Below are 24,139 nucleotides of genomic sequence, written 5' to 3'. Positions count from 1 at the left end.
AGAAAAAAACAAAAGGAGATTTCTTCCAACAACCAATTCTCTGAACTGCTTAGAAAGTTAACAACAGGTTCTAGCGAAAAAGTGCGATCCGGTTGAATCCCACCCTGAGTGTCAGCAACCTAGAGTTGCACCAAACTCCATAGCTCTGGATGACCTTCCCCAGTAGTCTCTGGAGACAAGACATGTTGAAAGACAGTTGAAGTCAATTCCCTGAGTATTGAACTATCTTCCTCTAGCATTGCTTTATGGACATCTTCTAACAAGAAAGACACAACCAATACAGAAAAATGCCCAAGGGATGTATTGGTGATTTTTCATTAACATGCTATTCTCCATCTTCCCTGTGCACATGGAGCCCTAGAAGTTCAGAATCCTCAGAGAACTTTCTTCTCACTATTATTATCACCATCCTGGTCTTCTGCTACTTCTCCAGGGACTTGATGTAAGCAAATACTGAAGCAACCTGGAAGGGATCTTGCATCAGATTAAAGATAAAATTAAATTAAAGAGGATAAATGCCTCAGGTCAGACTGCACGGCAGAGGTTTTGGCATAAACAGGGGCTGTATTGTCAGATGTGCCTTTCTCTTCTTTTAAATGAAGCATGGCTTCTCTCTGAATCAGGAAAGTGAGGGTGCTTTGAATTGTTCTTGTTTTGTAACAGGAAGAGGATTGATTCAGCTCTATAAATTATGGACCTCCAGCTTCTGCTTTTGATCCTGCTGGTATCTCAGCTAGTCTCCGGGAAGCTCCGAATGAAGTGCCCACTGAATTTTGAGAACCGGGATGGAAACAATCCATGGAGCTTTTACAAGCCAGGAGACTATCTCATCAACATAGTCCTCAGCGAAACAAAAGTAACACCCATAACAGTATCTTTCAGCAGGGCTCCTTATATGCAGTCTTACTCGTAAGTCATTCAGTAGGATGCAATTGCATTTCCTCAATTTACAGTTCTAACACTCTCATTCAATTTCTTTTATGTCCTTTTCATTTATATTGTAGGACCTGTCTCATGTCTTGAATCATTTTGATTTCCGTGCATTCCCTCTTTTATCTTAGTTTGTAGAAGAAGTGAAAATCCAAAGATGGGGCAAAAAAAAAAGAATAGAATAGAATTCTTTATTGGCCAAGTGTGATTGGACACACAAGGAATTTGTCTTGGTGCATACGTTATCAGTGTACATAAAAGAAAAGATACATTGGTCAAGAATCATAAGGTACAACACTTAATGATAGTCATAGGGAACAAATTACCTATCAAAACATATTAGGAAACAGTCAATATGAATCTTAAGGATACCAGCAACAAGGTTACAGTTGTACAGTCATAAGTGGGAGGAGATGGGTGATGGGAACAATGAGAAGATTAATAGTAGTGCAGACTTAGTAACTAGTTTGACAGTGTTGAGGGAATTATTTGTTTAGCAGAGTGATGGCGTTCGGGAAAAAACTGTTCTTGTGTCTAGTTCTGGTGTGCAGTGCTCTATAGCGTCGTTTTGAGGGTAGGAGTTGAAACAGTTTATGTCCAGGATGTGAGGGGTCTGTAAATATTTTCACAGCCCTCTTTTTGACTGGTGCAGTATACAGGTCCTCAATGGAAATGAAGTCCAAATTATTTTCTTTTCTTGTCTAACCCTTAGTTTATCACTTGAATACTGATATTATTTAAAGTAGTGAAGGTTGTAGTTGCCTCTGCCCAGTCCAATCTCATATTTTGCAATTGCAAAAGACTCATTGATATTCAGTGCCTGATCCTTATAGTAATAGAGGATCATTTGTTTTTAGAGATGGTTTTCTTGGTTACTCATGAAACATCCTTTTTATTTAATGGTGGTTCTACTTTAAAGATTGCATGGTTTTGAATCCTGATTACTGGGCAGATGAAAATTAGTACTGCTACAAATAATAGTCTATTTGTGATTCTTAACTTTGGTCGAGGGTTATCCACCCTATCTTCTTAACACTCATAGAAAATTAAATGGTGATGGGTGTCTATCATTTGCCTTTGACTTTGGATCTATATTGACTTAAGACTCATTTGGTTTCTGGAGACAAAGAGGATCAAATTGGGAAAAAATATTTTGTTGCTTTTATTGATGAAAATAACATCAATGTGTTTGTTTGGTTTTTTTTTTTACAGGAGAACATCTACCAATCATTTCAAACTGCGAATTCTAATTTTTGACATTCATGTGGTCAACCAGAATCACCAGCTCTTGGGCAATCTCACATTGGGCTACAACATCCACGACAACTATATCAACACACTTGCAACTTCTGATATCTTGCTGGACATGCTGTCTACTGGAAAGGCCAATGTTCCCAACTTCAGCTGTGGAAAGATGGAGAACATTTTGGTTCTTCTTGATGGAGCTGAAAGGGATATCTCCACTGATATGTCATCATTAATAGGCACCTACAAAATTCCTCAGGTTTGTGTGTGTGTTCCTCTATCTAGTATAGTGAGTGGTGTGGTGGTGTGTGAATGATAGATGAAGCCCAGTAGTTTAATAGATGTTATAGCTAAATATTCCTGGCAAATAAATGGGGAAAAATTGGAGGTAGTGACAGATTTTATTTTCCTGGGCTCCAAGATCACTGCAGATGGGGACTGCAGCCAAGAAATTAAAAGATGCTTGCTCCTGGGGAGGAAAGCTATGGCAAATCTAGAAAGCATTCTAAAAAGCAGAGACATCACCCTGTCAACAAAAGTGTGTATAGTCAAGGCTATGGTTTTCCCAGTTGCAATGTATGGCTGTGAAAGCTGGACCATAAGAAAGGCTGAGCGCCAAAGAATTGAGGCCTTTGAACTATGGTGCTGGAGAAGACTCCTGAGAGTCCCTTGGACTGCAAGGCAATCAAACTGGTCAGTCCTAGAGGTGATCAACCCTGACTGCTCTTTAGAAGGCCAGATCCTGAAGATGAAACTCAAATACTTTGGCCACCTAATGAGAAGGAAGGACTCACTGGAGAAGAGCCTAATTCTGGGAAAGATTGAGGGCAAAAGAAGAAGGGAACGACAAAGAACAAGGTGGCTGGATGGAGTCACTGAAGCAATAGGCGTGAGCTTAAATGGACTCCAGAGGATGGTAGAGGACAGGAAGGCCTGGAAGAATGTTGTCCATGGTGTTGCGATGGGTTGGACAGGACTTCGCAACTAACAACAACAAATGGCTAAATATATGCTAAGTTCCTCTTGAGTAGAGATGAAAGTGAATAGAGGAAAAGTTCATTCCTCATAGAAGAACAAGCAAACAAGAACCATCTAATTACAAAATACGTCAGTCAGGGGAAACCATAGTTGCCTTAAGAATTCCTACTGCAGCATTTAACATAGTAAACTGAGAAATATTATGGAGGAAACTGTTGGCCCTGATCAAAGCCCTTTCTACAAGCACTTGCTTGAGAGTTAGCTTTCAGCTCAGTGATGCCAGGAGAAGGAGGATCAGTATTCACCAAGGAGTAAAACAATGTGCTTATTTGATCCATTGTAAATCAGTATAGATATTAATGACTTACCAGAAGTAATGGAGGATTCTGAAATACGCATATCTAAAGAGCTCAATACCTACTGTAACACCATATTTTATTCTGTTTATATGATATTATTACCATAGTCTCAAGATGGGTTGTTTAATCTGTGGAGAAGTGTTGTTTCCTACTGCTAAAATAATACAATGATCAATAATTAAACCAAAGTCAAAAGTTATGCTCTTTGGAAAATGACATCATAGCAATAGATGGCTCTTTGATGGTGAGCCAACAGAGTGAATTAACATCTTTCCTTACTTAGGAGTGATTGTCTCTGAGTCTCGATGCTAGTTGACTCTTCATCAATAGATTTAAAACAAGGGCATAAGTGAATTTGCTATTAACAGTTTAAAAAAGAAACTTACAGCTATCTAGCTTCTTTAGCCCAATGTATTAGAGTCTATAATGCTACAGTTACCTCCAAGCTCTGATATCAAATTGAAGTTTGGTACTTAAAACATATCACTACTAGAACAAAAACCAACCACAGCATCTGAGAAGTGTCATGGGGGTGGATCAAAGGAATTCAGCTGCTGCTTTCAGAGCTGATTTAGGAATACACTTTGTTTAAAATTAGGGCACACAATTATTGCTCTAAAATTAAAGCTATGGAAAGTGAGTGAATCTCCAAAATTCTGCCTTTTAGAACAAACAATTCTTTAATCAAATACCCACTGGATTGGACAACTGACAAACTGTATCAGTAGCTTTGCTTTTTCTGTCTTTTGAACAACTGGAGAACAAAACAAAATGATTTGCCACCCAAAGAATCCAAGAGACCAAATAAATAGCCATATTCAGTATGGTTGGCACATTGAAATGGATGAACCACTACAAACATACCTTCCATGTATGGAATTGCCATCTATATAAATGCAGAAATTCCTAAACATCTTAGGGCAGTATTAGAATAGAATAGAATAGAATAGAATAGAATAGAATAGAATAGAATAGAATAGAATAGAATAGAATAGAATAGAATAGAATAGAATAGAATAGAATAGAATAGAATTCTTTATTGGGCAAGTGTGATTGGACATACAAGGAATTTGTCTTTGGTGTATATGCTCTCTGTGTACATAAGGAGAATAAAATAGGTTCATCAAGAATAAAAAGATACAACACTTCATGATAGTCAAGGTTACTAATAAGATATCAAATTGTACTAGGAAACAAGTAAAAACAATATAAATTGAAAGATACAAGTACATGGTTATAGTAATAAGTGGGAAGAGATAGATGCTAGTAAGGAAGAGAAGAATAGTAATACAGTCTTAGTAAATTGTTCAATTTATTAAAAGCTAATATTTTGGACTTGATCTGACTCCAAATATAACACAGCATTCTTCATGGCTTTTTCAGATCAGTGATGTAACTGTTTCAGAGGCTCTGAGTGATAAAAGTCAGTTTCCCTTTTTCCACCGGATGCTCCCCAAAGAAGGGATCGTCTACTCAGGAATTGTCCAAGTGCTCCTCCATTTCAGATGGACCTTGATTGGTCTCTTTACTTCAGACACAGCGAAGGGAGAGAATTTCATAAGGACTTTTACTCCTATGCTTGTCAGGAATGGAATTTGTGTTGTCATATTACGACAATTCTCAGCAACTGGAAATTCAGCATCCCTCAGGGAAGCCCTCTCTAAGTGGAGACAAGTCAATGTGTTTGTGAACTACATAGAATATATTAACGTTTGGGACAGAATTCTTTTTCTCCATTTAACACTTCAAAGTTTGCCGGGATTTATTAAAGGAAAAGTCTGGATTGTGGGAACCATCGAGTATTTGGTATTGATTCGGGAGAGTCTTTACAAATATGTCCATAGTATTTGGACATTTGCTTTTCAGGAAAAAGAAAGGCCAAAGGACGATACCTTGATTGGTCTCTTTGCAAAGCATGATTTTGTATATCAATCTTTTCACTGTTCTTTTTCTAAGCGGGCCTTTTCTGTCAAAGGCCGGAAAAGATGCACCCAGAAAGCGCCAGTGGAGGTTGTAAAGGAAACGAGGAGGATATGGATCCCTTTTCACCACTATATGAACAGCATCATTAAGACTCTGGCCCATGCCTTGAAGGCTGCATATTCCCCCAGGCTACTTCTCCAGAGGAGAAGGAAGGAGAGCAAAGAGGGTTTTGGGGCTTCAAGCCTGAAGCCGTGGCAGGTAGGGGAGTCCCAACAAAGTTCCATCAAACTTACTTCCTGTTGAGTAGGAATCCAACAGGGAGAGGGAGATTAACCGTTTAAACCTCCTTGTGTTACAAAAGGCTAACAAGTTTTGCCAATCTAATCACCGGGGGCATAATGTTCCAAAAAGTGGCCATCATAACAGACTAAAATAACAACAGAGTTGGAAGGGACCTTGGAGGTCTTCTAGTCCAGCCCCCTACTCAACCAGGAAACCCTTTATCATTTCAGACAAATGTCTGTTCAATTTCTTTTTAAAAACCTCCAGTGTTGGAGCATTCACAACTTCTAGAGGCAAGTCGTTTCACTGATTTATTGTTCTAACTATCAGAAAATTTCTCCTTAGTTCTAAGTTGCTTCTCTCCTTGATTAGTGTCCACCCATTGCTTCTTGTCCTGCCCTCAGGTGCTTTGGAGAATAGCTTGACTCCAGGGGTGGGTTCTACATACCTTTACTACCAGTTCGCAATGGGGCCACGCATGCGCGCACTCTTCTGTGCATGCGCAGAAGCGTTCTGATGATGTCGGGGTCAGTAGGCGGAGCCTCCCGCCAGTTTTACTACCGTTTCTATAGAACCAGTGAGAACCGGGGGCAACCCACCACTGCTTGATTCCCTCTTCTTTGTGGCAGCCCCTGAGATATTGGAACACTGCTATCATGTCACCCCTAGTCCTTCTTTTCACTAAACTAGACATACCCAATTCCTGCAACATTCTTTGTAGGCCTCCAGTCCCCTGATCATGATTGTTGCTCTTCTCTTTTCTGCACTGCATGTATGTATGTTTGTAGTATACATATGTAATACATGTTTTTTTCAATATACGTGTGGAAGCTTTTTCACTTTTGAAGAGTGTGGTAACACTTGTTCTCCCAACTCACAATATTTGCAAGTTAAACAATTGTACAAGGAAGATTCAAATGTGAAAAAAGACCAATGTGGGTTAAAACAACAACAACAACCAAGGTTTCTGCTTTAAAAATTCCTGGGTGTTTCTCTTCTAGTTCCATCCATTTCTGGAGAAGAATGAGTTTTGCAATCTTTCCCATTGGAAATTGTACTTGGACCAGAATGGTGATGTAGCAGCGGATCTGAATGCCATAAGTTGGGTGCTTCTTCCCAGGATGGATCCCATTGACAAGCAGATGGGAAGTTTTGAAAGGCAGAAATTTATTATCAATAAGGCTACCCTGTCATGGCTAAACCTGCACAACAAGGTAGGAGAAATATTGGTGTCTTTTTTCTATTTCCTAAAGCCTGAGGACCCATTCCAAGATGGTTAAGCCTCATTACCAAGGTGGTTGACCTTCATGGAGAATTGAATGTGAGGAGTAGAAATCTCACAGTACTCTCAGACTGCTTGGAAGGCTTCAGTACTATTGACCAAAGTGGCTTTTACATGCAAAAATATAAACTAATTTTTTAAAGCTGAATCAGCTATGTCCAACATGGGATGCTGGGTGACATTTTTCAGGACATAGTTCATGGACATTTTGTGCATCCTCTGCAATCTGGTATCTCCATAAAACTGATGAGAGAAGCCCTCAGGTGTCAGTGAAGGGATGGGCTGCTGGGGGTTCGCAGGGGTTCGGGAGAACCTCTAGCTAAGATTCTGTGCAGTTCAGAGAACCTCCAAATCCCACTCTTTGTTGGCCCCACCCACCCCGCCCTCCCCTCCCAGGAGTCACCATGCACCCCGTTCTGGATGCAGGTAAGTGCAGGGCGCATACGAAGGCTTGAGGAAGGTGAAAAACAGGCCTACCGGAAGTTCAGGAAGTCTCGGAATGGCCCACTTTTGATAACCTACTGACTGGTCTGATGAGAGATAATGTCCTGAATGAGAAAAAACTGGAGCACTGGAGGATGATTCTGATTCAAAGAAAAGCCCTTCCTGATATTAGAAGTAAAGTAAAGGTAAAGGTTCCCCTCACACATATGTGCTAGTCGTTTCCGACTTTAGGGGTTGGTGCTCATCTCCATTTCAAAGCCGAAGAGCTAGTGCTGTCCGAAGACGTCTCCGTTGTCATGTAACCGGCATGACTAAATGCCAAAGACGCACGGAACACTGTTACCTTCCCACCAAAGGTGGTCCCTATTTTTCTACTTGCATTTTTTTACGTGTTTTCAAACTGCTAGGTTGGCAGAAGCTGGGACAAGTAACAGGAGCTCACTCCGTTACGCAGCACTAGGGATTCAAATCGCTGAATTGCCGACCTTTCGATTGACAAGCTCAGCATCTTAGCCACTGAGCCACCGCATTCCTTTATGATATTGGAAGTAACAAGGGACAATTTGAAATAAAATGTTACTGAGATTTGGCCTTTGGTTTTGTAAGAGATTATTTCATTGGAAAATCCCTTGAATGATTGTTAGCTACCGTCAGTCTTTCTGGACAGAAATGAGGCTCCAAATTTAGCTAATAATAAATGTGGGTCTGTCTTTCCATGGCAGTTGCTGTCACCTAATTGTAGTATTTCAACAGAAAGGACCTTATCTTGGATGACTAGCTGACCTTTTAAATAACCTTGTCCAACAAAGGGCTCATATTCTTCTACTGCAACCAAAGATGCTTGACTTTTTGAAGGACGTGTTCTCATGACCTTACCCTTCTGTTATCTAACTATAGTTCAAGAAACTAGGCACTCAGCTTAAGTCTCATTTCACTAAGGTTGCAACCATATAAGTTACAGGAAAAATATATACAAATAAGCAAAGACGTACTTTAAAGTTGACAGCCCTAATGTAAGGGTCTGCCTCAAGTCTTTTCCCAAAAAGTAAAACTCTTGAAACCAGTCACATTTCAGAAGGAACTTTTACTGAGAGATAGTGTTGTGGCCAGTCAGCCATTGGCCCCTCCAGCAGCCAAATCAGAGGAGGAAGAGGTGTGGGAGTCAGGGTCAGCATCAGGGCAACCTAGGAGCTTCAAGGGGGAAGAGGGAATGGATTTGGCAGAGAGAGAGAGAGAGACAGAGGCAGAGCCTGGACCATCCGTCAGCTCTCAGATGGAGAGTCAATAGCCCCCAGGTCTGGAGGTGGTTAATGAAGAAGAGGAAGAACAGCTGGGTCCAGTGCCTGATGTGTGGATGCACAGAAGGCAAGGAAGAGGAAAGCAGTGGAAAGCCATGGGCTGATCCTGGGGAAGGAAGAGCCACCATTGTTAATGAGGCCCCATCCTAGCTCTGGGGATAAAAGGAAGGGGCAGAGATGAATAGGTATATAGAAAAAATGCTTTTAAAAGTAAAAAAAAAAAGCCTCTGGTGATCGCGCGGCTCAGCTGGGCATTGGGGGGGGGCAGGGATTTTTGCTACCAGTTCTCCAAACTACTCGCCGCCATCGCTACCGGATCAGGTGATCCGGTCCGAACCAGGAGCATTTCACCCCTGGACTGCTGGCATTCCTAATAAAGGAATCTTTTGAGCTCATGTCGGAGGGTTTGTCGTGTTTGGGGAGCTGGTCAGAACTGATAGTGATAGCAGAAAAGTCAGGTGGAGTCTGAGAATCAGGTGCAAAGCATAAAGCTAATTTTCCCCTTCAGTCGCCAACCCCAATGCCCCATGTCCATTGTTAGCCAATCATCTGCCACAAAAGTATTTTGACTTCGCCAAGTGGAGAAGATGCCATCCTTGGGGCAAGATAGATGGATGGTGAGTCCTAATCCATTTTCTTTGGAATTCCTTGTATTTTCTACTTAGTCCCTGCCTCAGTCCAAATGTGTGGAAAAATGCCAACCTGGGTTTGTCAAAAGGACTCGAGAAGGACAGCCAGTTTGCTGCTATGACTGCATTCCTTGTCTGGAAGGAACCATCTCCACTCAGGAAGGTGGGTGACACGTGAAAGGGGTGGTCTTGTGGAAGGGGATTCATCCAGAGCATTTATATGGAAGTCAATGTTAAAGGATGCATTGAAGCTCAAATGGTTTTTGTTGTTTAATTTCAAACTTCACAATTTCTTATCTAATGGGAAGAATAACAAAATGACCTTGAAGATGGGGCTGGGAAGAGATATATGGTAGATTGGACAACCTCTCTTCTATTTTTTAGTTTGGATGTTTCCTTCTATATTCAGACTACTAGGAACATCAGATTTCCTTGAAACTTGAGGAATTATCTTAGGATATTTATTGGAAAGATCACTGCAATGTGTTCTATATGGGCCTTCCCATGAGGATTGCTGGGAAAGTATCAGTGGTCCACAATGAAGTGTTGTGGACAGTTATGGGGACACTTCATCCCACCCATATTATCACTGCTCCCCTTAGCAATTCTAGAGTATTTGGAAGACGAGCTTTCAATGCCAGGCAACTAGATTTCACAAGATAGTTATCGTCTGGGACCAGCATATTAAGAAGTCCATTATATTAATAAGTGCTATCCTGCAGGGTTCAGAAATTGTAGCTAGAAAGTCTCACGGTATTCTCAGATGCTTAGAAGTCTTCTAAGACTTCTAAGGAGTCTTCTTCACTATCTTTTAGAAAGATTTGTAATTCATTATTAACTTCTAATACTGCAAGTTCCTATGGAGGTTCTGAATATTATACATGAACTCCTTCAGTTCCTAAGATTTTCCCAAATTCCATAGATGTTACTCAGGGGCAGGTTCTACTTACCTTTACTACCAGTTCTCAATGGGGCCACGTGCATGCGCGTGCCTTTCTGCGCATGCGCAGAAGCTTCCAGATGACATCTGGGTCAGTGGGTGGAGCCTCCCGCCGGTTTTACTACCGGTTCTTGTGAACCGGTCTGAACCGGGGACAACCCACCACTGATCTTACCTATATATTTATATATTAGAAAATGGTATTCTTAATACTTTTATTCTGGGAAGATGTTAAAGGATGAATTTGGGAAAATGTTCCTGGTGTCAACTGTTGTCCCAAGAAGCTACTTCTTAAAATTTGAATGGAGAGATTGTTTTAAAAACATAATCCTTTTGCTATTTTCAGATGCAGAACAATGTACCAAATGTCCACATGACCAATATCCAAATGAGGACAGAATCCAATGTATCCCCAAAATAACAATCTTCCTGTCTTATGAAGAAAATCTGGGCATCATCCTGGTGTCTTTTGCCCTATTTTTGTCCCTAACTGCAGGCCTTGTTTTAGTCATATTCATTCAATACCAAGAAACTACCATTGTCAAAGCCAACAACCAGGACCTCTCTTACATCCTTCTGGTCTCCCTCCTGCTTTGCTTCTTATCTCCTTTTCTCTTCATTGGTCAACCAAGGAAAATCACCTGCCTTCTCCGACAAACACTATTCAGCATCATCTTCTCAGTTGCCCTTTCTTCTCTGCTGGCCAAAACGATCATGGTGGTGCTGGCTTTCCTTGCTACAAAACCAGGAAATCGAGTGAAGAGATGGTTGGGGAAGAGCTTGGCCAACTCCATCATCCTTTTTTGTTCTGCTGTCCAAGTTATCATCTGTTCCATCTGGCTGGGAGTTTCTCCCCCATTTCCTGACTCTGACTTCTATTCTCAGCCTGGAGCCATCATTCTGCAATGCAATGAAGGCTCTGTTGTCACGTTCTACATCACCCTCAGCTACCTGGGCTTTTTGGCTGCCATCTGCTTCACAGTGGCTTTCCTGGCCAGGAATCTCCCTGGGGCCTTCAATGAAGCCAAGCTGATCACCTTCAGCATGCTGGTCTTCTGCAGTGTCTGGGTGACTTTTGTGCCCTCTTACCTGAGCACCAAAGGGAAACACATGGTGACTGTTCAGGTCTTCTCCATCTTGGCCTCCAGTGCTGCTTTGCTGGGCTGCATTTTCATCCCAAAATGCTACATAATTATCCTAAGGCCAGATCTGAATACAAAGGAGCAGCTTACAACCAGAAGAAATGTAGATATGTGAGACAGAGGAATTTTAAGCCTCAACATTTTCCAACCATCCACACCTAGAAAATGGTCCAAGTTGTTCTCCATAAATAAATGGATCGATGATTTTGCTTGAAATAATTAAACAATGCTTGGAACATAGTGTCCTCAACCCTGTGTAGTGAAATTCAAAAATGTCTACTGAGTTTTTTTAAAAAATTTCAAGCCACCATATCTATCTAATGCCATTAGCCTATTGAAGTCTGAGATACCACATCCAGCTTGTTGAAAGTGACACTTGTGCAATGGAAATCTTATTGATATACTTGAAATATATAATGAGGGGAGGGCAGGTTGTTGGATTAGAAGATCTCCAAGGTCCTTTCCATCTCTGTTATTCTGTTATTCATTCTGTTCAGACATTACAACTCTTCCTATTGACCCCTACAGCATGGGTAGTAGGCTACGGAACATTGCACACATACCTCTTTGATTTAGTCCCTTCAGAGACAATCATGAAAATATTAAATTGCAGGTTCATTTTTCTGTACATTTTACAGAAAATAAATACATAAGGGTGTTCCAGTCACCAATAGATGTAGCTGTCAGGGTTCCGACGGATGCCCTAATGAAATCATGCGTCTCGAGCCAAACTTCAAAAGAAATCTAGTTATTTATTAGGAGGTGAGGTATCATCAATATGCTGATGATACTCAATTATATATCTCCACCCTGGGCCACCCCGGGGATGCCCTTTCCATGATGTCCTGATGCCTGGAGGTGGTGCGGGCCTGAATGGGCAGGAACAGACTAAGACTCAACCCTTCCAAGACTGAGTGGCTGTGGATGCCAGCATCCCGTGTTCTAGAGGTCCCGTCACTTTTGATGGGGGGGAGGTACTCACCCCCATTGAAAGGGCCCGCAACTTGGGTGTCCTCCTGGATTACCGGCTGTCTCTAGAAGACCATTTGACAGCCATGACCAGGGGGGCTTTCGCACAGGTGCGCCTGGTGCACCAGTTGTGCCCTTTTCTAGACCGTGATGCCCTTTGCATGGTCACTCATGCCCTGGTTACCTCCCGCTTGGATTACTGCAACTCCCTCTACATGGGGCTGCCCTTGAGGTGCAGCCGGAGGCTCCAGCTGGTCCAGAATGCAGCCACGTAGGTTGTTACAGGAGCTCCTCATTACTCCCGTGTAACACCTCTCCTGCGCGATCTGCACTGGCTACTGGTGGTCCTCCAGATCTGCTTCAAGGTGCTGGTATTGACCTATAAAGCCCTACATGGCTTAGGTCCAGGGTATTTGCAGGACCATCTCCTGCCTGCTTCCCAACATCCTGTCCGCTCCCATAGGGTTGCTCTCCTCAGGGTACCGTCGACCAGGCAATGTCGTCTGGCGACGCCCAGGGATAGGGCGTTCTCCGTGGGCGCCCCTACCCTCTGGAATGAACTACCCACCGAGCTCCGGACAGCCCCGGATCTCCGCTCCTTCTGTCGAGGCCTGAAGACTTGGTTATTCCAACAAATGGGCTGATTCTGATCCTTGGGTTTTTATTATTTATTATTTTAATCTGGTTTTAGTGGGTTTTTATTATTGTATGTTTTTAATCTGTGTTCACCGCCCTGAGTCCTTCGGGAGAAGGGCGGCATATAAATTCTGTAAAATAAATAAATAAATAAATAAATAAATAAATAAATAAATAAATAAATAAATAAATAAATGATAGAAGAAATAACTGTGATTTTGAAAATTATAAGGAGAAGAAATATCACTCTGGTAACTTCCACAAGAGGGTACTTTCCAAACTACTGCATTGAGGTAGGAAGTTTAAGAAAGCACTACCAAGACCAATTCAAAAGAATCCCCAGTCCTCTCAAGAAATAGTCCAAAAAACACAAAGGAAACAGTATCAGTTTCTGATTGTCAAAGAGGAGACAAGATTGCAGGAAAACTAGGAAAGGAAGGGGAGGGGAGTGAGAAGCAATGAAAAGGATCATGTCATAGAAGAGGAATCAGCTGATCATATCAACATTCCAACTGATGAACCTAACCAAAGCAAGCACGATCAAGACGATCCAATCTCTAATGCAAAACTTTATTGAGTACATCATATCGGGAAAGATAAGGGAAAAACCAGAGCTAGCTAATTCCCATGGAAACCCACATAGTTAAAGTTCAGGTTCTCCCTCCCCCTATTAGACCTGTTAACCATGTTATCCAATGGAGTCTCCTAGGATTGTTGTGAGAAAGTCTGGTAATGTTTTGGCAAACACCTGCTGAAGTGTCCATGGTTCTCACGGCTGGCATCTTGATGTCCAGAACTTAATTTCTATCTTCCCCTTCCCTCCTGCCATAGTTTGTTTGCAAGCTGATAATAGTTGCAACAGCAAAAGCATCTTCTGAAGCTTGACAGATGACTTATCTCATAAAATGGCAAGTTTGCCCAGATGAATGAAACTGGGGAAGGAGTATTTGAAGTCAAAGAGACTCCATCTTAATTAGTCCAACATAAATAATTGGGGGGAAATCCTGTTGCTGTTTCCAACAGTGTAGCAACACCAATTAGCCTTCAATAGACCTTCCTGAGCATCTATCTAGGACATGGCTGTCAAACTCAAGGCCTGCTTAGATCTGGCCCACAGGGTTGCCCTGGAAACAGTGAAGGACCAGCCTGTGGTTCCTCTGCCAATGAAAATGGAGCTCAGAAGGGCCGTAGGCGGCCTCCCAAGCTCCATTTTTGCTGGCAGAGAATTGCAGGAGGCCGTTGCAGCTGAAAACAGAGATTGGGAGCCTGTTTTCACTGGCAGAGCACCCAGGCCTCCACAAACACTCCCGACATGAGTGACATCAAGCTGGCCATGCCCCCTCTGGCCACATACACACACCCTGAGGTCAAACACAATCCTGATGTGGCCCTCAATGAAATTGAGTTTGAGTTTTAACCAAGTAGACCACAACCTACAGTATTTCTTAGTAAACGAGAAAAATGTGATATAGATAGATAGCATCACCACCAGATGGATTTGAAACTGGTTGACAAACCTTATTCAACGAGTTGTCTTTAATGGTACTACATCCACATGGAGAGAAGTAAGCAGTGGGGTACCACAAGGCCCCGTCTTAGGCCCAGTACTCTTCAATATATTCATAAATGACTTAGATGTGGGAACAGAACATGTCAAATTTGCAGATGACACTAAGCTGGCAGGAATAGCCAACAGAAGGAGTGAACACACAACCATAGCATCCACAAACATTCGCACATTTTCCCATACATTGAACATCAAAGAGAAAGGGGGAAAACATGTTTTTTATAAACTGGGAATCCATGTCCATTACTTAAAGAAATTATTTATTTTTTTAAACTTTTATTTAAAAAACATTAAAGTATCAAACTCCATTTGTATCAACTGACATTTCTGGGAATCCCATACAGAAAACTCAATGTACTATTTCATTTTGACATCAAGTGTTCTTTTGTATTCAGGTCTGGTCTTAGGAAAATAATGTAACATTTAGGGAGAAAAATTAATAGCAACAGGCTAGCACTGGAAGCCAACATGGAGAAGATTTGCACGGCAACCATATACTTCCCCTTAGTGCTCAGGTAGGTGGGCACGAAGGATATCCAGACGCTACAGAAGACCATCATGCTGAAGGTGATCAGCTTAGCTTCGTTGAAGCCTCCGGGTAGATTTCTGGACAGAAAAGCCACTGTGAAGCAGATGACAGCTAGGAAGCCCATGTAGCCAAGAGCAAGGTAGAACATGGCAACGGAGCCTTCATTACATTGCAGGATGACCTCAGTAGATTCTGAGTACATGTCCAACTCAGGGAATGGGGGGAAAATGCCCAACCAGATGCTGCAGAGGACAACTTGGACACCAGAGCAAGAAAGGATGATAGAATTGGCCAAGCTCTTCCCCAGCCACCTCTGTACTTTATTTCCTGGTTTTGTAGCCAAGAAGGCTAACACAACCATGACAGTTTTGGCCAAGACAGTAGAAATGGCCACTGTGAAGATGTTGCTGAATGCTGTTTGTTGGACAAGGCAAGTGGTTCTCTTTGGCCGGCCAATGAATAGGAAGGAGGTCAAGAAGGAAAGTAGGAGGGAGATAAGGAGGATGTATGAGAGATCACGATTGTTGGCTTTGACTATGGGGGTTTCTTGGAATTTAATAAATATGCCAAAGATAAAACCTGTTATTAAAGACAGGAACAAGGTAAGGGAAGCTAGGATGATCCCCAAACCTTCTAGATAGGATAAGAAAGTTTCAATTTTTGGTATACAGTCATCTCGGTTGATGTTTGGATGCTGATCCGCTGGACATTTTGTGCATTTTTCAGCATCTGAAAAAGAACAAGATTAGTATCTATCAAAAAGCAGATTCTTTCATCAGATGCATCATTGAAGAGAAACTGGGGATAGTTTGGATGAATGTGTATGGAGAAAGAAAGTATGGAGAATGGTTAGTAAGTGTCATTAGTATAAATAAAAGGATGAGTGATACATTTTGGAGGTGAAATCCGAAGCAATCCACTACCCTGCCAGCAATGACCCATGGAAAGGTGTCCATTGCACTTCCTGTCGATCAGAAAGGTCGGCAGTTCGGTGGTTCGAATCCCGGAGGACTCAGGGCGGTGAACAGCCAAGATAAAATACAGATAATACAAACATTAAAAGTCCCTTAAAATTATTAAATATTTTGGCCGAAACACAGATTAAAACACCCAATTTATAAAATCAAACGAATTAAAAATTTAAAAAAGGAGAGTTAGGCCAGGCCAGCCTGCTGAAATAAAAAAGTTTTGAGAGCATGACGAAACGTGCGCAGATCCGGGATCCTCCGTATCTCTGGGGGGAGCTTGTTCCAGGTGGTAGGTGCCCCCACAGAGAAGGCTCTCCCCCTGGGGGCCGCCAGTTGACACTGTTTGGCTGACGGCACCCTGAGAAGCCTCTCTCTATGGGAGCGTACTGGTCGGTGAGAGGCTATTGGTAGCAGAAGGCGGTCTCGTAAATACCCCGGTCCGATGCCATGCTCTAAAGGTGGTAACCAAAACCTTGAAGCGCACCCGGAAGACCACCGGGAGCCAGTGCAGCTCGCGCAGGAGGGGGGTCACATGGGAGCGCCACGCTGCTCCCATAACCATCCATGCGGCCGCATTCTGGACCAGCTGGAGCCTCCGGGTGCTCCTCAAGGGGAGCCCCATGTAGAGACCATTGCAGTAGTCCAGGTGGGAAGTAACGAGAGCATGAGTGACCATATTTAACGAGTCCCGATCCAGAAAGGGACGCAACTGGTGAATCAGGCAGACCTGATAAAAAGTCCCCCTGGCCACGGCTGTCACGTGCTCTTCCAAAGACAGCCGTGAGTCCAGGAGGACACCCAAGTTGCAAACTCTCTCCGTGGGGGCCAATGACTCGCCCCCAATAGTCAGTGATGGCACCAACTGACTATATCAGGATGTCAGAAACCACAGCCACTCGGTCTTGGATGGGTTGAGCCTGAGTCTATTTCTTCCCATCCAGATCCGCACGGCCTCCAGGCACCGGGACATCACTTCATGGGCATCGTTGGGGTGCTCCGGGGTGGAGATGTACAGGGGTGTACGGGGTTGGACTAGATGACCTCCAAGGCCCCTTCCAACTATGTTACTGTTATCTGAGTAAGTGGTTGGACTGAAGTGACACTTTTAAGCTCTGAATCTTTGAAAAAGGAAGGTATTTCACAATAGATCTAGCAGCTGGTCTGCATTTGTAAACTGGTTATTAGGAAAGCTGATTTATTAAATTCTGACTGGATGGTGGGGAATGGGAGGATTTATACTCCTTGAAGACAGCTGGACATTTGCATTCTTTGAGCAAGTCGTTAAGGTCACCTGGAGACTCGCTAATAGAATGCAAATGTCATCTGTCTGCAAGGAGTATAAATCCTTCCATTCCCCACCATCCAGTCAGAGCTGAAGAAGCTTCTTGGATGAGAAGCGAAACGTCTTCAAAGAAAAAACAGAAAGTCCAGTTGCCTCTTGAAAAGACACCTTTGGGACAATCATGACCTGGATGACTGAGAATGTCCATAGTCACTGATTTATTAAATTTTCCCTTTCAAATATTGATATCTCATTCCACTTGGATCATGGAAAAGGCCAGGTATTATGTTCCTCTGACTGGTGGATTCCCGTGTTTCCTTATCTCCAACCCATTCCAGGAAACCAAACACCAATGTTTTCTGTAGCCTTGGCATCTCCCTTGAAAACTAATGGGGGAAAAAATCAGCCTCAATGTTCTTTCTTTGATGGAGGATAAATTTGTCAGTTTTGCCCACTTTAAAAGAATAGAGAATCCATCATTTCAAATCAGGAAAGAAGGAAGGAAGGAAGGAAGGAAGGAAGGAAGGAAGGAAGGAAGGAAGGAAGGGAGGGAGGGAGGGCGGGCTTGTCAAAGTGTGAATCAGCCTCGTTCCCCCCCCCCCTGGAGAAACTGTAATTAATTAGAGGTGAATGGATCTTGTTTTCCATGGTGTATACTTTCAAAGAAAGAAAACCCGAAGTATATATTCTAAGAAACATTTTATTATAAAAGTAAAAAAAAAAAACTAGATAACTACATCTTTACCAGACAAAGGAAAGATCAGGAAGTTAGAAAAGAAAGAATGTAGACATGCACAGTAGTCCAATGTCTCACAAGACCAGTCTTATCTCTGTTACTACAGATAAATAAAGTTCTCTGACCAGGCTACCCTAAGTCTTAGGATGGAAGCTCAGCTGGCAAACACTTAACGCAGTGACTGTTAAAATTGTTCTGTTGAAATTATTCTTAAACTTGTTAAAAATAACTCCCTATAAATTATTTATAGGGGAAGCGGTGGCTCAGAGGCTAAGATGCTGAGCTTGTCGATCAAAAGGTTGGCAGTTTAGTGGTTCGAATCCCTAGTGCCAAGTAACGGGGTGAAACTAGGTTGGCAGAAACTTGTCAGCTTCTGCCAACCTAGCAGTTCGAAAGCACGTAAAAAATACAAGTAGAAAAATAGAGACCACCTTTGGTGGGAAGGTAACAATGTTCGGTGTGCCTTTAGTGTTTACTCATGCCGGCCACATGACCACGGAGACGTCTTCGGACAGCGCTGGCTCTTTGGCTTTGAAATGGAGATGAGTACCGCTCCCTAGAATCGGGAACGACAAGCACATATGTGCGAGGGGAATCTTTACCTTTACCTATAAATTATTTGCATTAACAGAAATTGCTTTTTAATGCCAAGTTTAAAAATGCCTTTCAAAACATACTGGGCAATATCAGAGTCTATGGTCTTCCTCAAAGTCTGGTCCTTTTCTCTGATTTCATTCACCTTCCATGGTGGAGATGGTTCCTTCTGGACAAGGAAGACACTTGTAGCAGCAGATGGGCTTCTCTTCCAGAACCACCTTCATGAATCCGGGATGACAACTTTCCACACATCTAGAGGTTGGCAGGGGCTGGGCAGTGAGAGGAAGCACATCCAGAAAATCAATGTATTCTCAGAAAAAAAGATACTTGAAGACTTTATTTTTCATGGCCAATTGAATATCTCATAAAGAAAAAAAACTTATATTCTTGAGAACCTGATTAGTTGCATGAAATATAAATACATTGAATGAAAAAAAAAAAATAAACCACTCCACTCATCCCAAAGCACAATCCTGTTTTTGCCACATTCAGTGGCAAAAAGCATTTCTACCTGTGTGATACTCTTCTGGTCAATGGTAACTTTAAAATCCCGAGATGCCCTTTTTTCTAGAGTCCCTGATTTCACCCTCTTGACAGATTTGTTTGGAAAAACATCCCAATTCACAATGTTCAAGTCAGCTGTCAGATCTCCTGTCTCGTCCAGATATACCCCATCTATGGAATTATTGTGAAACTGAGAGCTTTGAAGGAAAGGATGAAGCTGGAAAGGAAAAGAGTTTAGTAAGGACATCAGAAAGTCTTTAAAAACATCTCTTGATCTATGCTGGGAGGGATCTCGACATTTCTCTCTCTCTCTTTCCAAAAACAGATTCTGTTTTCAGTTCCAAACTTGGTTAGGAGAGAGTATCAATAAAGATAGGAATAATAACAGCTGCTAACGTAATGTTTGAATAGAATAGAATAGAATAGAATAGAATAGAATAGAATAGAATAGAATAGAATAGAATAGAATAGAATAGAATAGAATAGAATAGAATAGAAACAGAGTTGGAAGGGAGGGACCTTGGAGGTTTTCTAGTCTAACCCACTGCCCAGGCAGGAAACCCTACGCCACTTCAGACAAATGGTCATCCAACATCATCTTAAAAATTTCCAGTGTTGGAGCATTCACAACTTCTGCAGGCAAGTTGTTCCACTGATGAATTGTTCTAACTGTCAGGAAATTTCTCCTTAGTTCTAAGTTGCTTCTCTCCTTGATTAGTTTCCACCCATTGCTTCTTGTTCTACCCTCAGGTGCTTTGGAGAATAGCTTGACTCCCTCTCCCTCCTCTGAGATATTGGAACACTGCTATCGTGTCTCCCCTAGTCCTTCTTTTCATTAAACTACACATGCCCAGTTCCTGCAACCGTTCTTCATATGTTTTAGCCTTCAGTCCCCTAATCATCTTTGTTGCTCTTCTCTGCACTCTTTCTAGAGTCTCAATATCTTTTTTTTACATTGTGGCGACCAAAACTGAATGCAGTATTCCAAGTGTGGCCTTACCAAGGCATTATAAAGTGGTATTAACACTTCATGTGATCTTGAGTATATCCCTCTGTTTATGCAGCCCAGAACTGTGTTGGCTTTTTGACAGCTGCTGCACACTGCTGACTCATCTAGAGCAGAACAATGATAGTAAGGGACAGGAGTTTCAACATCTTGTCATAGCCCTGTTCCCATTTTTTAAAAAATGATATCTTTGGATAGGTGGGTGAATTTTAAAAGAAATATGTTTCTATTAAGGTATCAAAAGTTGTCAAATCTATAAAATTAGAATAGAATAACAGAGTTGGAAAGGACCTTGGAGGACTTCTACCCCAACCCCATTCTCAAGCAGGAGATCCTATACATTTTCAGACAAAAAGTTGTCTAATCTCTTCTTTAAAACCTCAAGTGTTTAATTTAATTTTTCTAAGTAACCTAGGCATTCACTTACAAAACTGATTCCCATTGGTAGGAGTAATAGATGTCATGGAAAAGAGATACCTGCCAAGCCTTCAGCCTTTCAGCTTCTAGCTTCGTGCCCCTGTTCCTTCCTGATCTCTTGGACGTGGAGATAGAAGCTGAATGTAAGGCCCTTCCCACAGCCCAAATGCTGCTGTAAATGAGATAGCTGTCCATAGCCAAGATCCGATCCATCTCCTCTTCCCTCAGAGCCACCAGTTCTTCTCTCTGTCTGCACCGTCTCCAGACTTTCACTGAAAAGGCATCCTTAGTGGAGGAACATGTAAATGTGTTCTTCACAAAGTTATGCATGAATGTGTAAAAGAGGTGAATTGCATCATAGTTTGCCCATTTCCTTTTCTGCATCAGAAAGGAAAAAATGCCAGCAAGGTATTTAAAGGAAAAGCCCTTAAGCATCAACTCAAGGCTGAGGTCCCAGTGAGCTGTGGTGATCCAGACATTTCCCTCAATGGGTTTTTTGATGTGTTGAAGTATTGATTGTACAAAAATGATTCCTGTTTGGAAGGAACTCATGTCTGAAACATAAACAAAGACGTTGACTTCTGTCCACTGGAAAAAAGATTTAAATGTTGAAACTTTAGTGCCTACATTTAGCGGAAAGGTTTCATATATAACGGCACAAATGCCATTCCTTAACAACAAAGAAGGCATTGTCCTCATGAACCTGTCCCCCTGGTCAGTTTCTGGAGCAATGAGACCAACCAAAGTCCACTTGAAGTAGAGAAGAAGCTGGACCATCCCTGGGTACTGGAGTCCTTCGGCAGGGAGCATTGGGTAGAAGAAGGGAAACTGAGTTTTATCCCTCAGAATAAGGGAAGCCAAACTGTGACTGATCTGAAAGGAAGGGTATTTTAAATTTAACAAGCAAAATAGCATGTCTGTCATTTCCACAACCAAAATCTGCTTTTCTTTTAAAGTAATTTGACCTCTGGTTCAAAGTTGCATGACTGAAAACTGCCTCCCCAAGAAAGACACACCTGAGGGACTTTGTAGGTGCCCAACATGTTTGAAATCTGGGTGGAGATGCCAGTCTCGGCCTCTTCCAGAACAGCCACTGTGTTTCTCTGCCTTCCACACCTGTAGTTGGGAACATTGGCCTCCCCGTCTGAAAGCAGATCCAGCAATGGATCTGAAGTCATTTCAACTTTGAAGAAATTTTCATAGATATGGTAACCTAGAGTGAGGTTAGGTAAGAGATGGCCATTCTGGTTGATGTCCTCGGTTGCAAAAAGGAAAGGCAGAAACTTCCAATAAAATTTGGATGTTCTTCTGCAGGTATTAACATATCAGTGAAAATAATATTTAACTCTTATTCCATGATAATAATTTTAATCCATTCAATCATAAGCTTTATTTCAAAGATTAGTTTTATGTGCAACATTCCAAAGTATTGCCATACAAAAAGAATATAAACAGCAAAAAAAAAAGAAGATCGTATAGTATTTCAAAACCACTCTCCTATTTGGTTACACTAACACCACTTTAAACTCATGCCTTGGTCTTCAAGCATTTTCTCCATATTTGATGAACTGTTTCCTCTTTCTTAATGAGGGAAGGTGAGATACACAGGTAGGTAAAAGAAAATATTTATTATTAACTCTTCTATATGCTATATATTATAAATATTTTTGGAGTTGGATTAAAAGTTTAGAGTGACAGAAAATGGCTCCTGCAGGGATAACATTCAGAAGCTGTTGAAGTCCAAGTTATTCTGCTGTGCTTTGAGACAGCAAAGGTTGAACCTCTGTTAGAAGAATTTTTGCTGGGGTTTTGTTGTTGTTGCTGTTTCTGAGGTTATGATTCTTTTCCTCTTCTCAATTCTATTTCTTCTAATTTGACTCTGGGAGAGTCAAACAACCTATGAATTCTGTGAATAAACAAATAAACCAACCAACCAACATACATACATACATAATGGATATATTTTCATTGAAAAAAGATTGTTAGAGCCTTCCGTGAACTTCTGAATGAGAATCAGTTGCAATCTCTGTGAATAGCTATCTGGGACTCTTTCATCCTAGCAGTAAATTTTGGTGTGGAAAAAGCAATGATGGTGTTATCTCATTTCTGATGCAGAGAGAAAATCTAACATCCCTCTTGAGCGCTTGGACCAGTCATCCCACAGAATCAGCTCAGCTCAATCCTTTTCTTCCTCTGTGGCCACATTGTAGCTCTGCTCATGGTTGCAAAGGAAAGTGGATGGGGATAACCATTCTGATTGGGTTCTGATACTTGATAGTTTAAAATGAGCTTCATTGCCTGCGGTGTATAATAATGACCGCAAGATAAAATAAAACAAGTTAAGAAAAGGAACAGAACAAGGGGAGAGCAGCTTGTGTTTTAAGAACGTTGGAAGTGTAGACATTCATTGGAGAAGGAGTGTCTGTAATGTAGTGCAGGAAGATTGACAAGGAGAATTTGTTGAAGGACTTCTATTGAACTTTAATGATTGAAAAATAGCCTTCACTGTAGAGACTATGCCACTAATTAAATCATCTCCTGACTTGAAATGATTGTCTGGGTCCACTTCACTCTGCTCTAAAGTCAGAAGGTATTCGTGTAGGTTCCTGTTGGCCACAGGACTTTACAGCTCAAAAGGAGCAGCTTCACCTGCAGTGTGAAAACTGAAGGCAGAATCAGAAAACTAATTTAGCAAAAGGAGCAGATCAAGGGGGAGCTCCTTGTGTTTTCAGAGGACAGGAACTGTAGACATGCATTGAAAATGGAGTGGCTCTAAAGCAACACAGAACTTACGTAATGAACTTCATTGAAGGACTTCTATCAAACTTTAATGATTGAAAAATGGCATTCATTGTAGAGACTATGCCAGTAATGAAATAATCTCCTGGTTTGTAATGATTTTCTGGGTCCACTTCACCGTGTTCCAGAGTCAGGAGACATTTGGCTTTGCGTATCCCACAGGCTCCCCTTGGCCACAGAAGCAGAATATATAGAAGCAGCAGCCACATGGTCTATGTTCCTGACTGAGCCTTCTCTGTGGCACCTGGTTTCTAACAATGTATGAGATGAGGTGGTGGAAGAAACAAAAACCTCTTCCAGAAAAGTAGCTTCGGATCAGTCAGGTCCCATCCAAGGGACATGAACATAGAATCTGCCTGTCCTGAAACCAGACCCAGATTCTCTTTTGGTCTCCAGAGCCATTTATGCAGCCACTATTTTTTCATGTAGACTCCACTCAACTTTGCCTTTGAGTCTGATATTGATATTGTCAAGCCACCTTCTGACTTGTTTGTGTAAAATTCTCTGAACATTTGCAGAAACATCTCTAGGGTTTTAACATAAAGACAACAAAATCACTATAATTTGGATAACTGCAAGGAAGAGAAGCATGTGAACCTTGAACAAGTCAAGAGGCAGATGTCCAAAGGGAAAACTCAAAGTTGTGGCTCCAAACTTACCGCAAATATTTTTTTCCC

General features: G+C 41.8%; 2 protein-coding genes across 2 annotated transcripts; one reads left to right on the top strand and one right to left on the bottom strand.

The window, feature by feature from the left end:
* Positions 1–691: 691 nt before the first annotated feature.
* LOC139309912 (vomeronasal type-2 receptor 26-like) lies at positions 692–11,567 on the top strand. Its single transcript, XM_070934097.1, has 6 exons — positions 692–909; positions 2,143–2,434; positions 4,896–5,693; positions 6,719–6,931; positions 9,407–9,533; positions 10,657–11,567. Exons 1-6 carry the CDS (start codon positions 692–694, stop codon positions 11,565–11,567), a joined length of 2,559 nt encoding a protein of 852 aa, XP_070790198.1.
* Positions 11,568–14,986: 3,419 nt separating this feature from the next.
* LOC139309289 (vomeronasal type-2 receptor 26-like) lies at positions 14,987–21,841 on the bottom strand. Its single transcript, XM_070933345.1, has 5 exons — positions 21,680–21,841; positions 20,724–21,536; positions 19,248–19,457; positions 18,879–19,005; positions 14,987–15,882 (listed from the first exon to the last, which is right to left on the bottom strand). The coding sequence occupies exons 1-5, from the start codon at positions 21,839–21,841 to the stop codon at positions 14,987–14,989; spliced, it is 2,208 nt and encodes a 735-aa protein (XP_070789446.1).
* Positions 21,842–24,139: the final 2,298 nt, after the last annotated feature.

Source organism: Pituophis catenifer, unplaced genomic scaffold (assembly GCF_029215685.1).
Source record: "Pituophis catenifer annectens isolate HBS135680 unplaced genomic scaffold, rPitCat1.0.hap2 SCAF_2, whole genome shotgun sequence".
Taxonomy (NCBI): domain Eukaryota; kingdom Metazoa; phylum Chordata; class Lepidosauria; order Squamata; family Colubridae; genus Pituophis; species Pituophis catenifer.
This window is presented reverse-complemented; position numbering and strand designations above follow the sequence as displayed.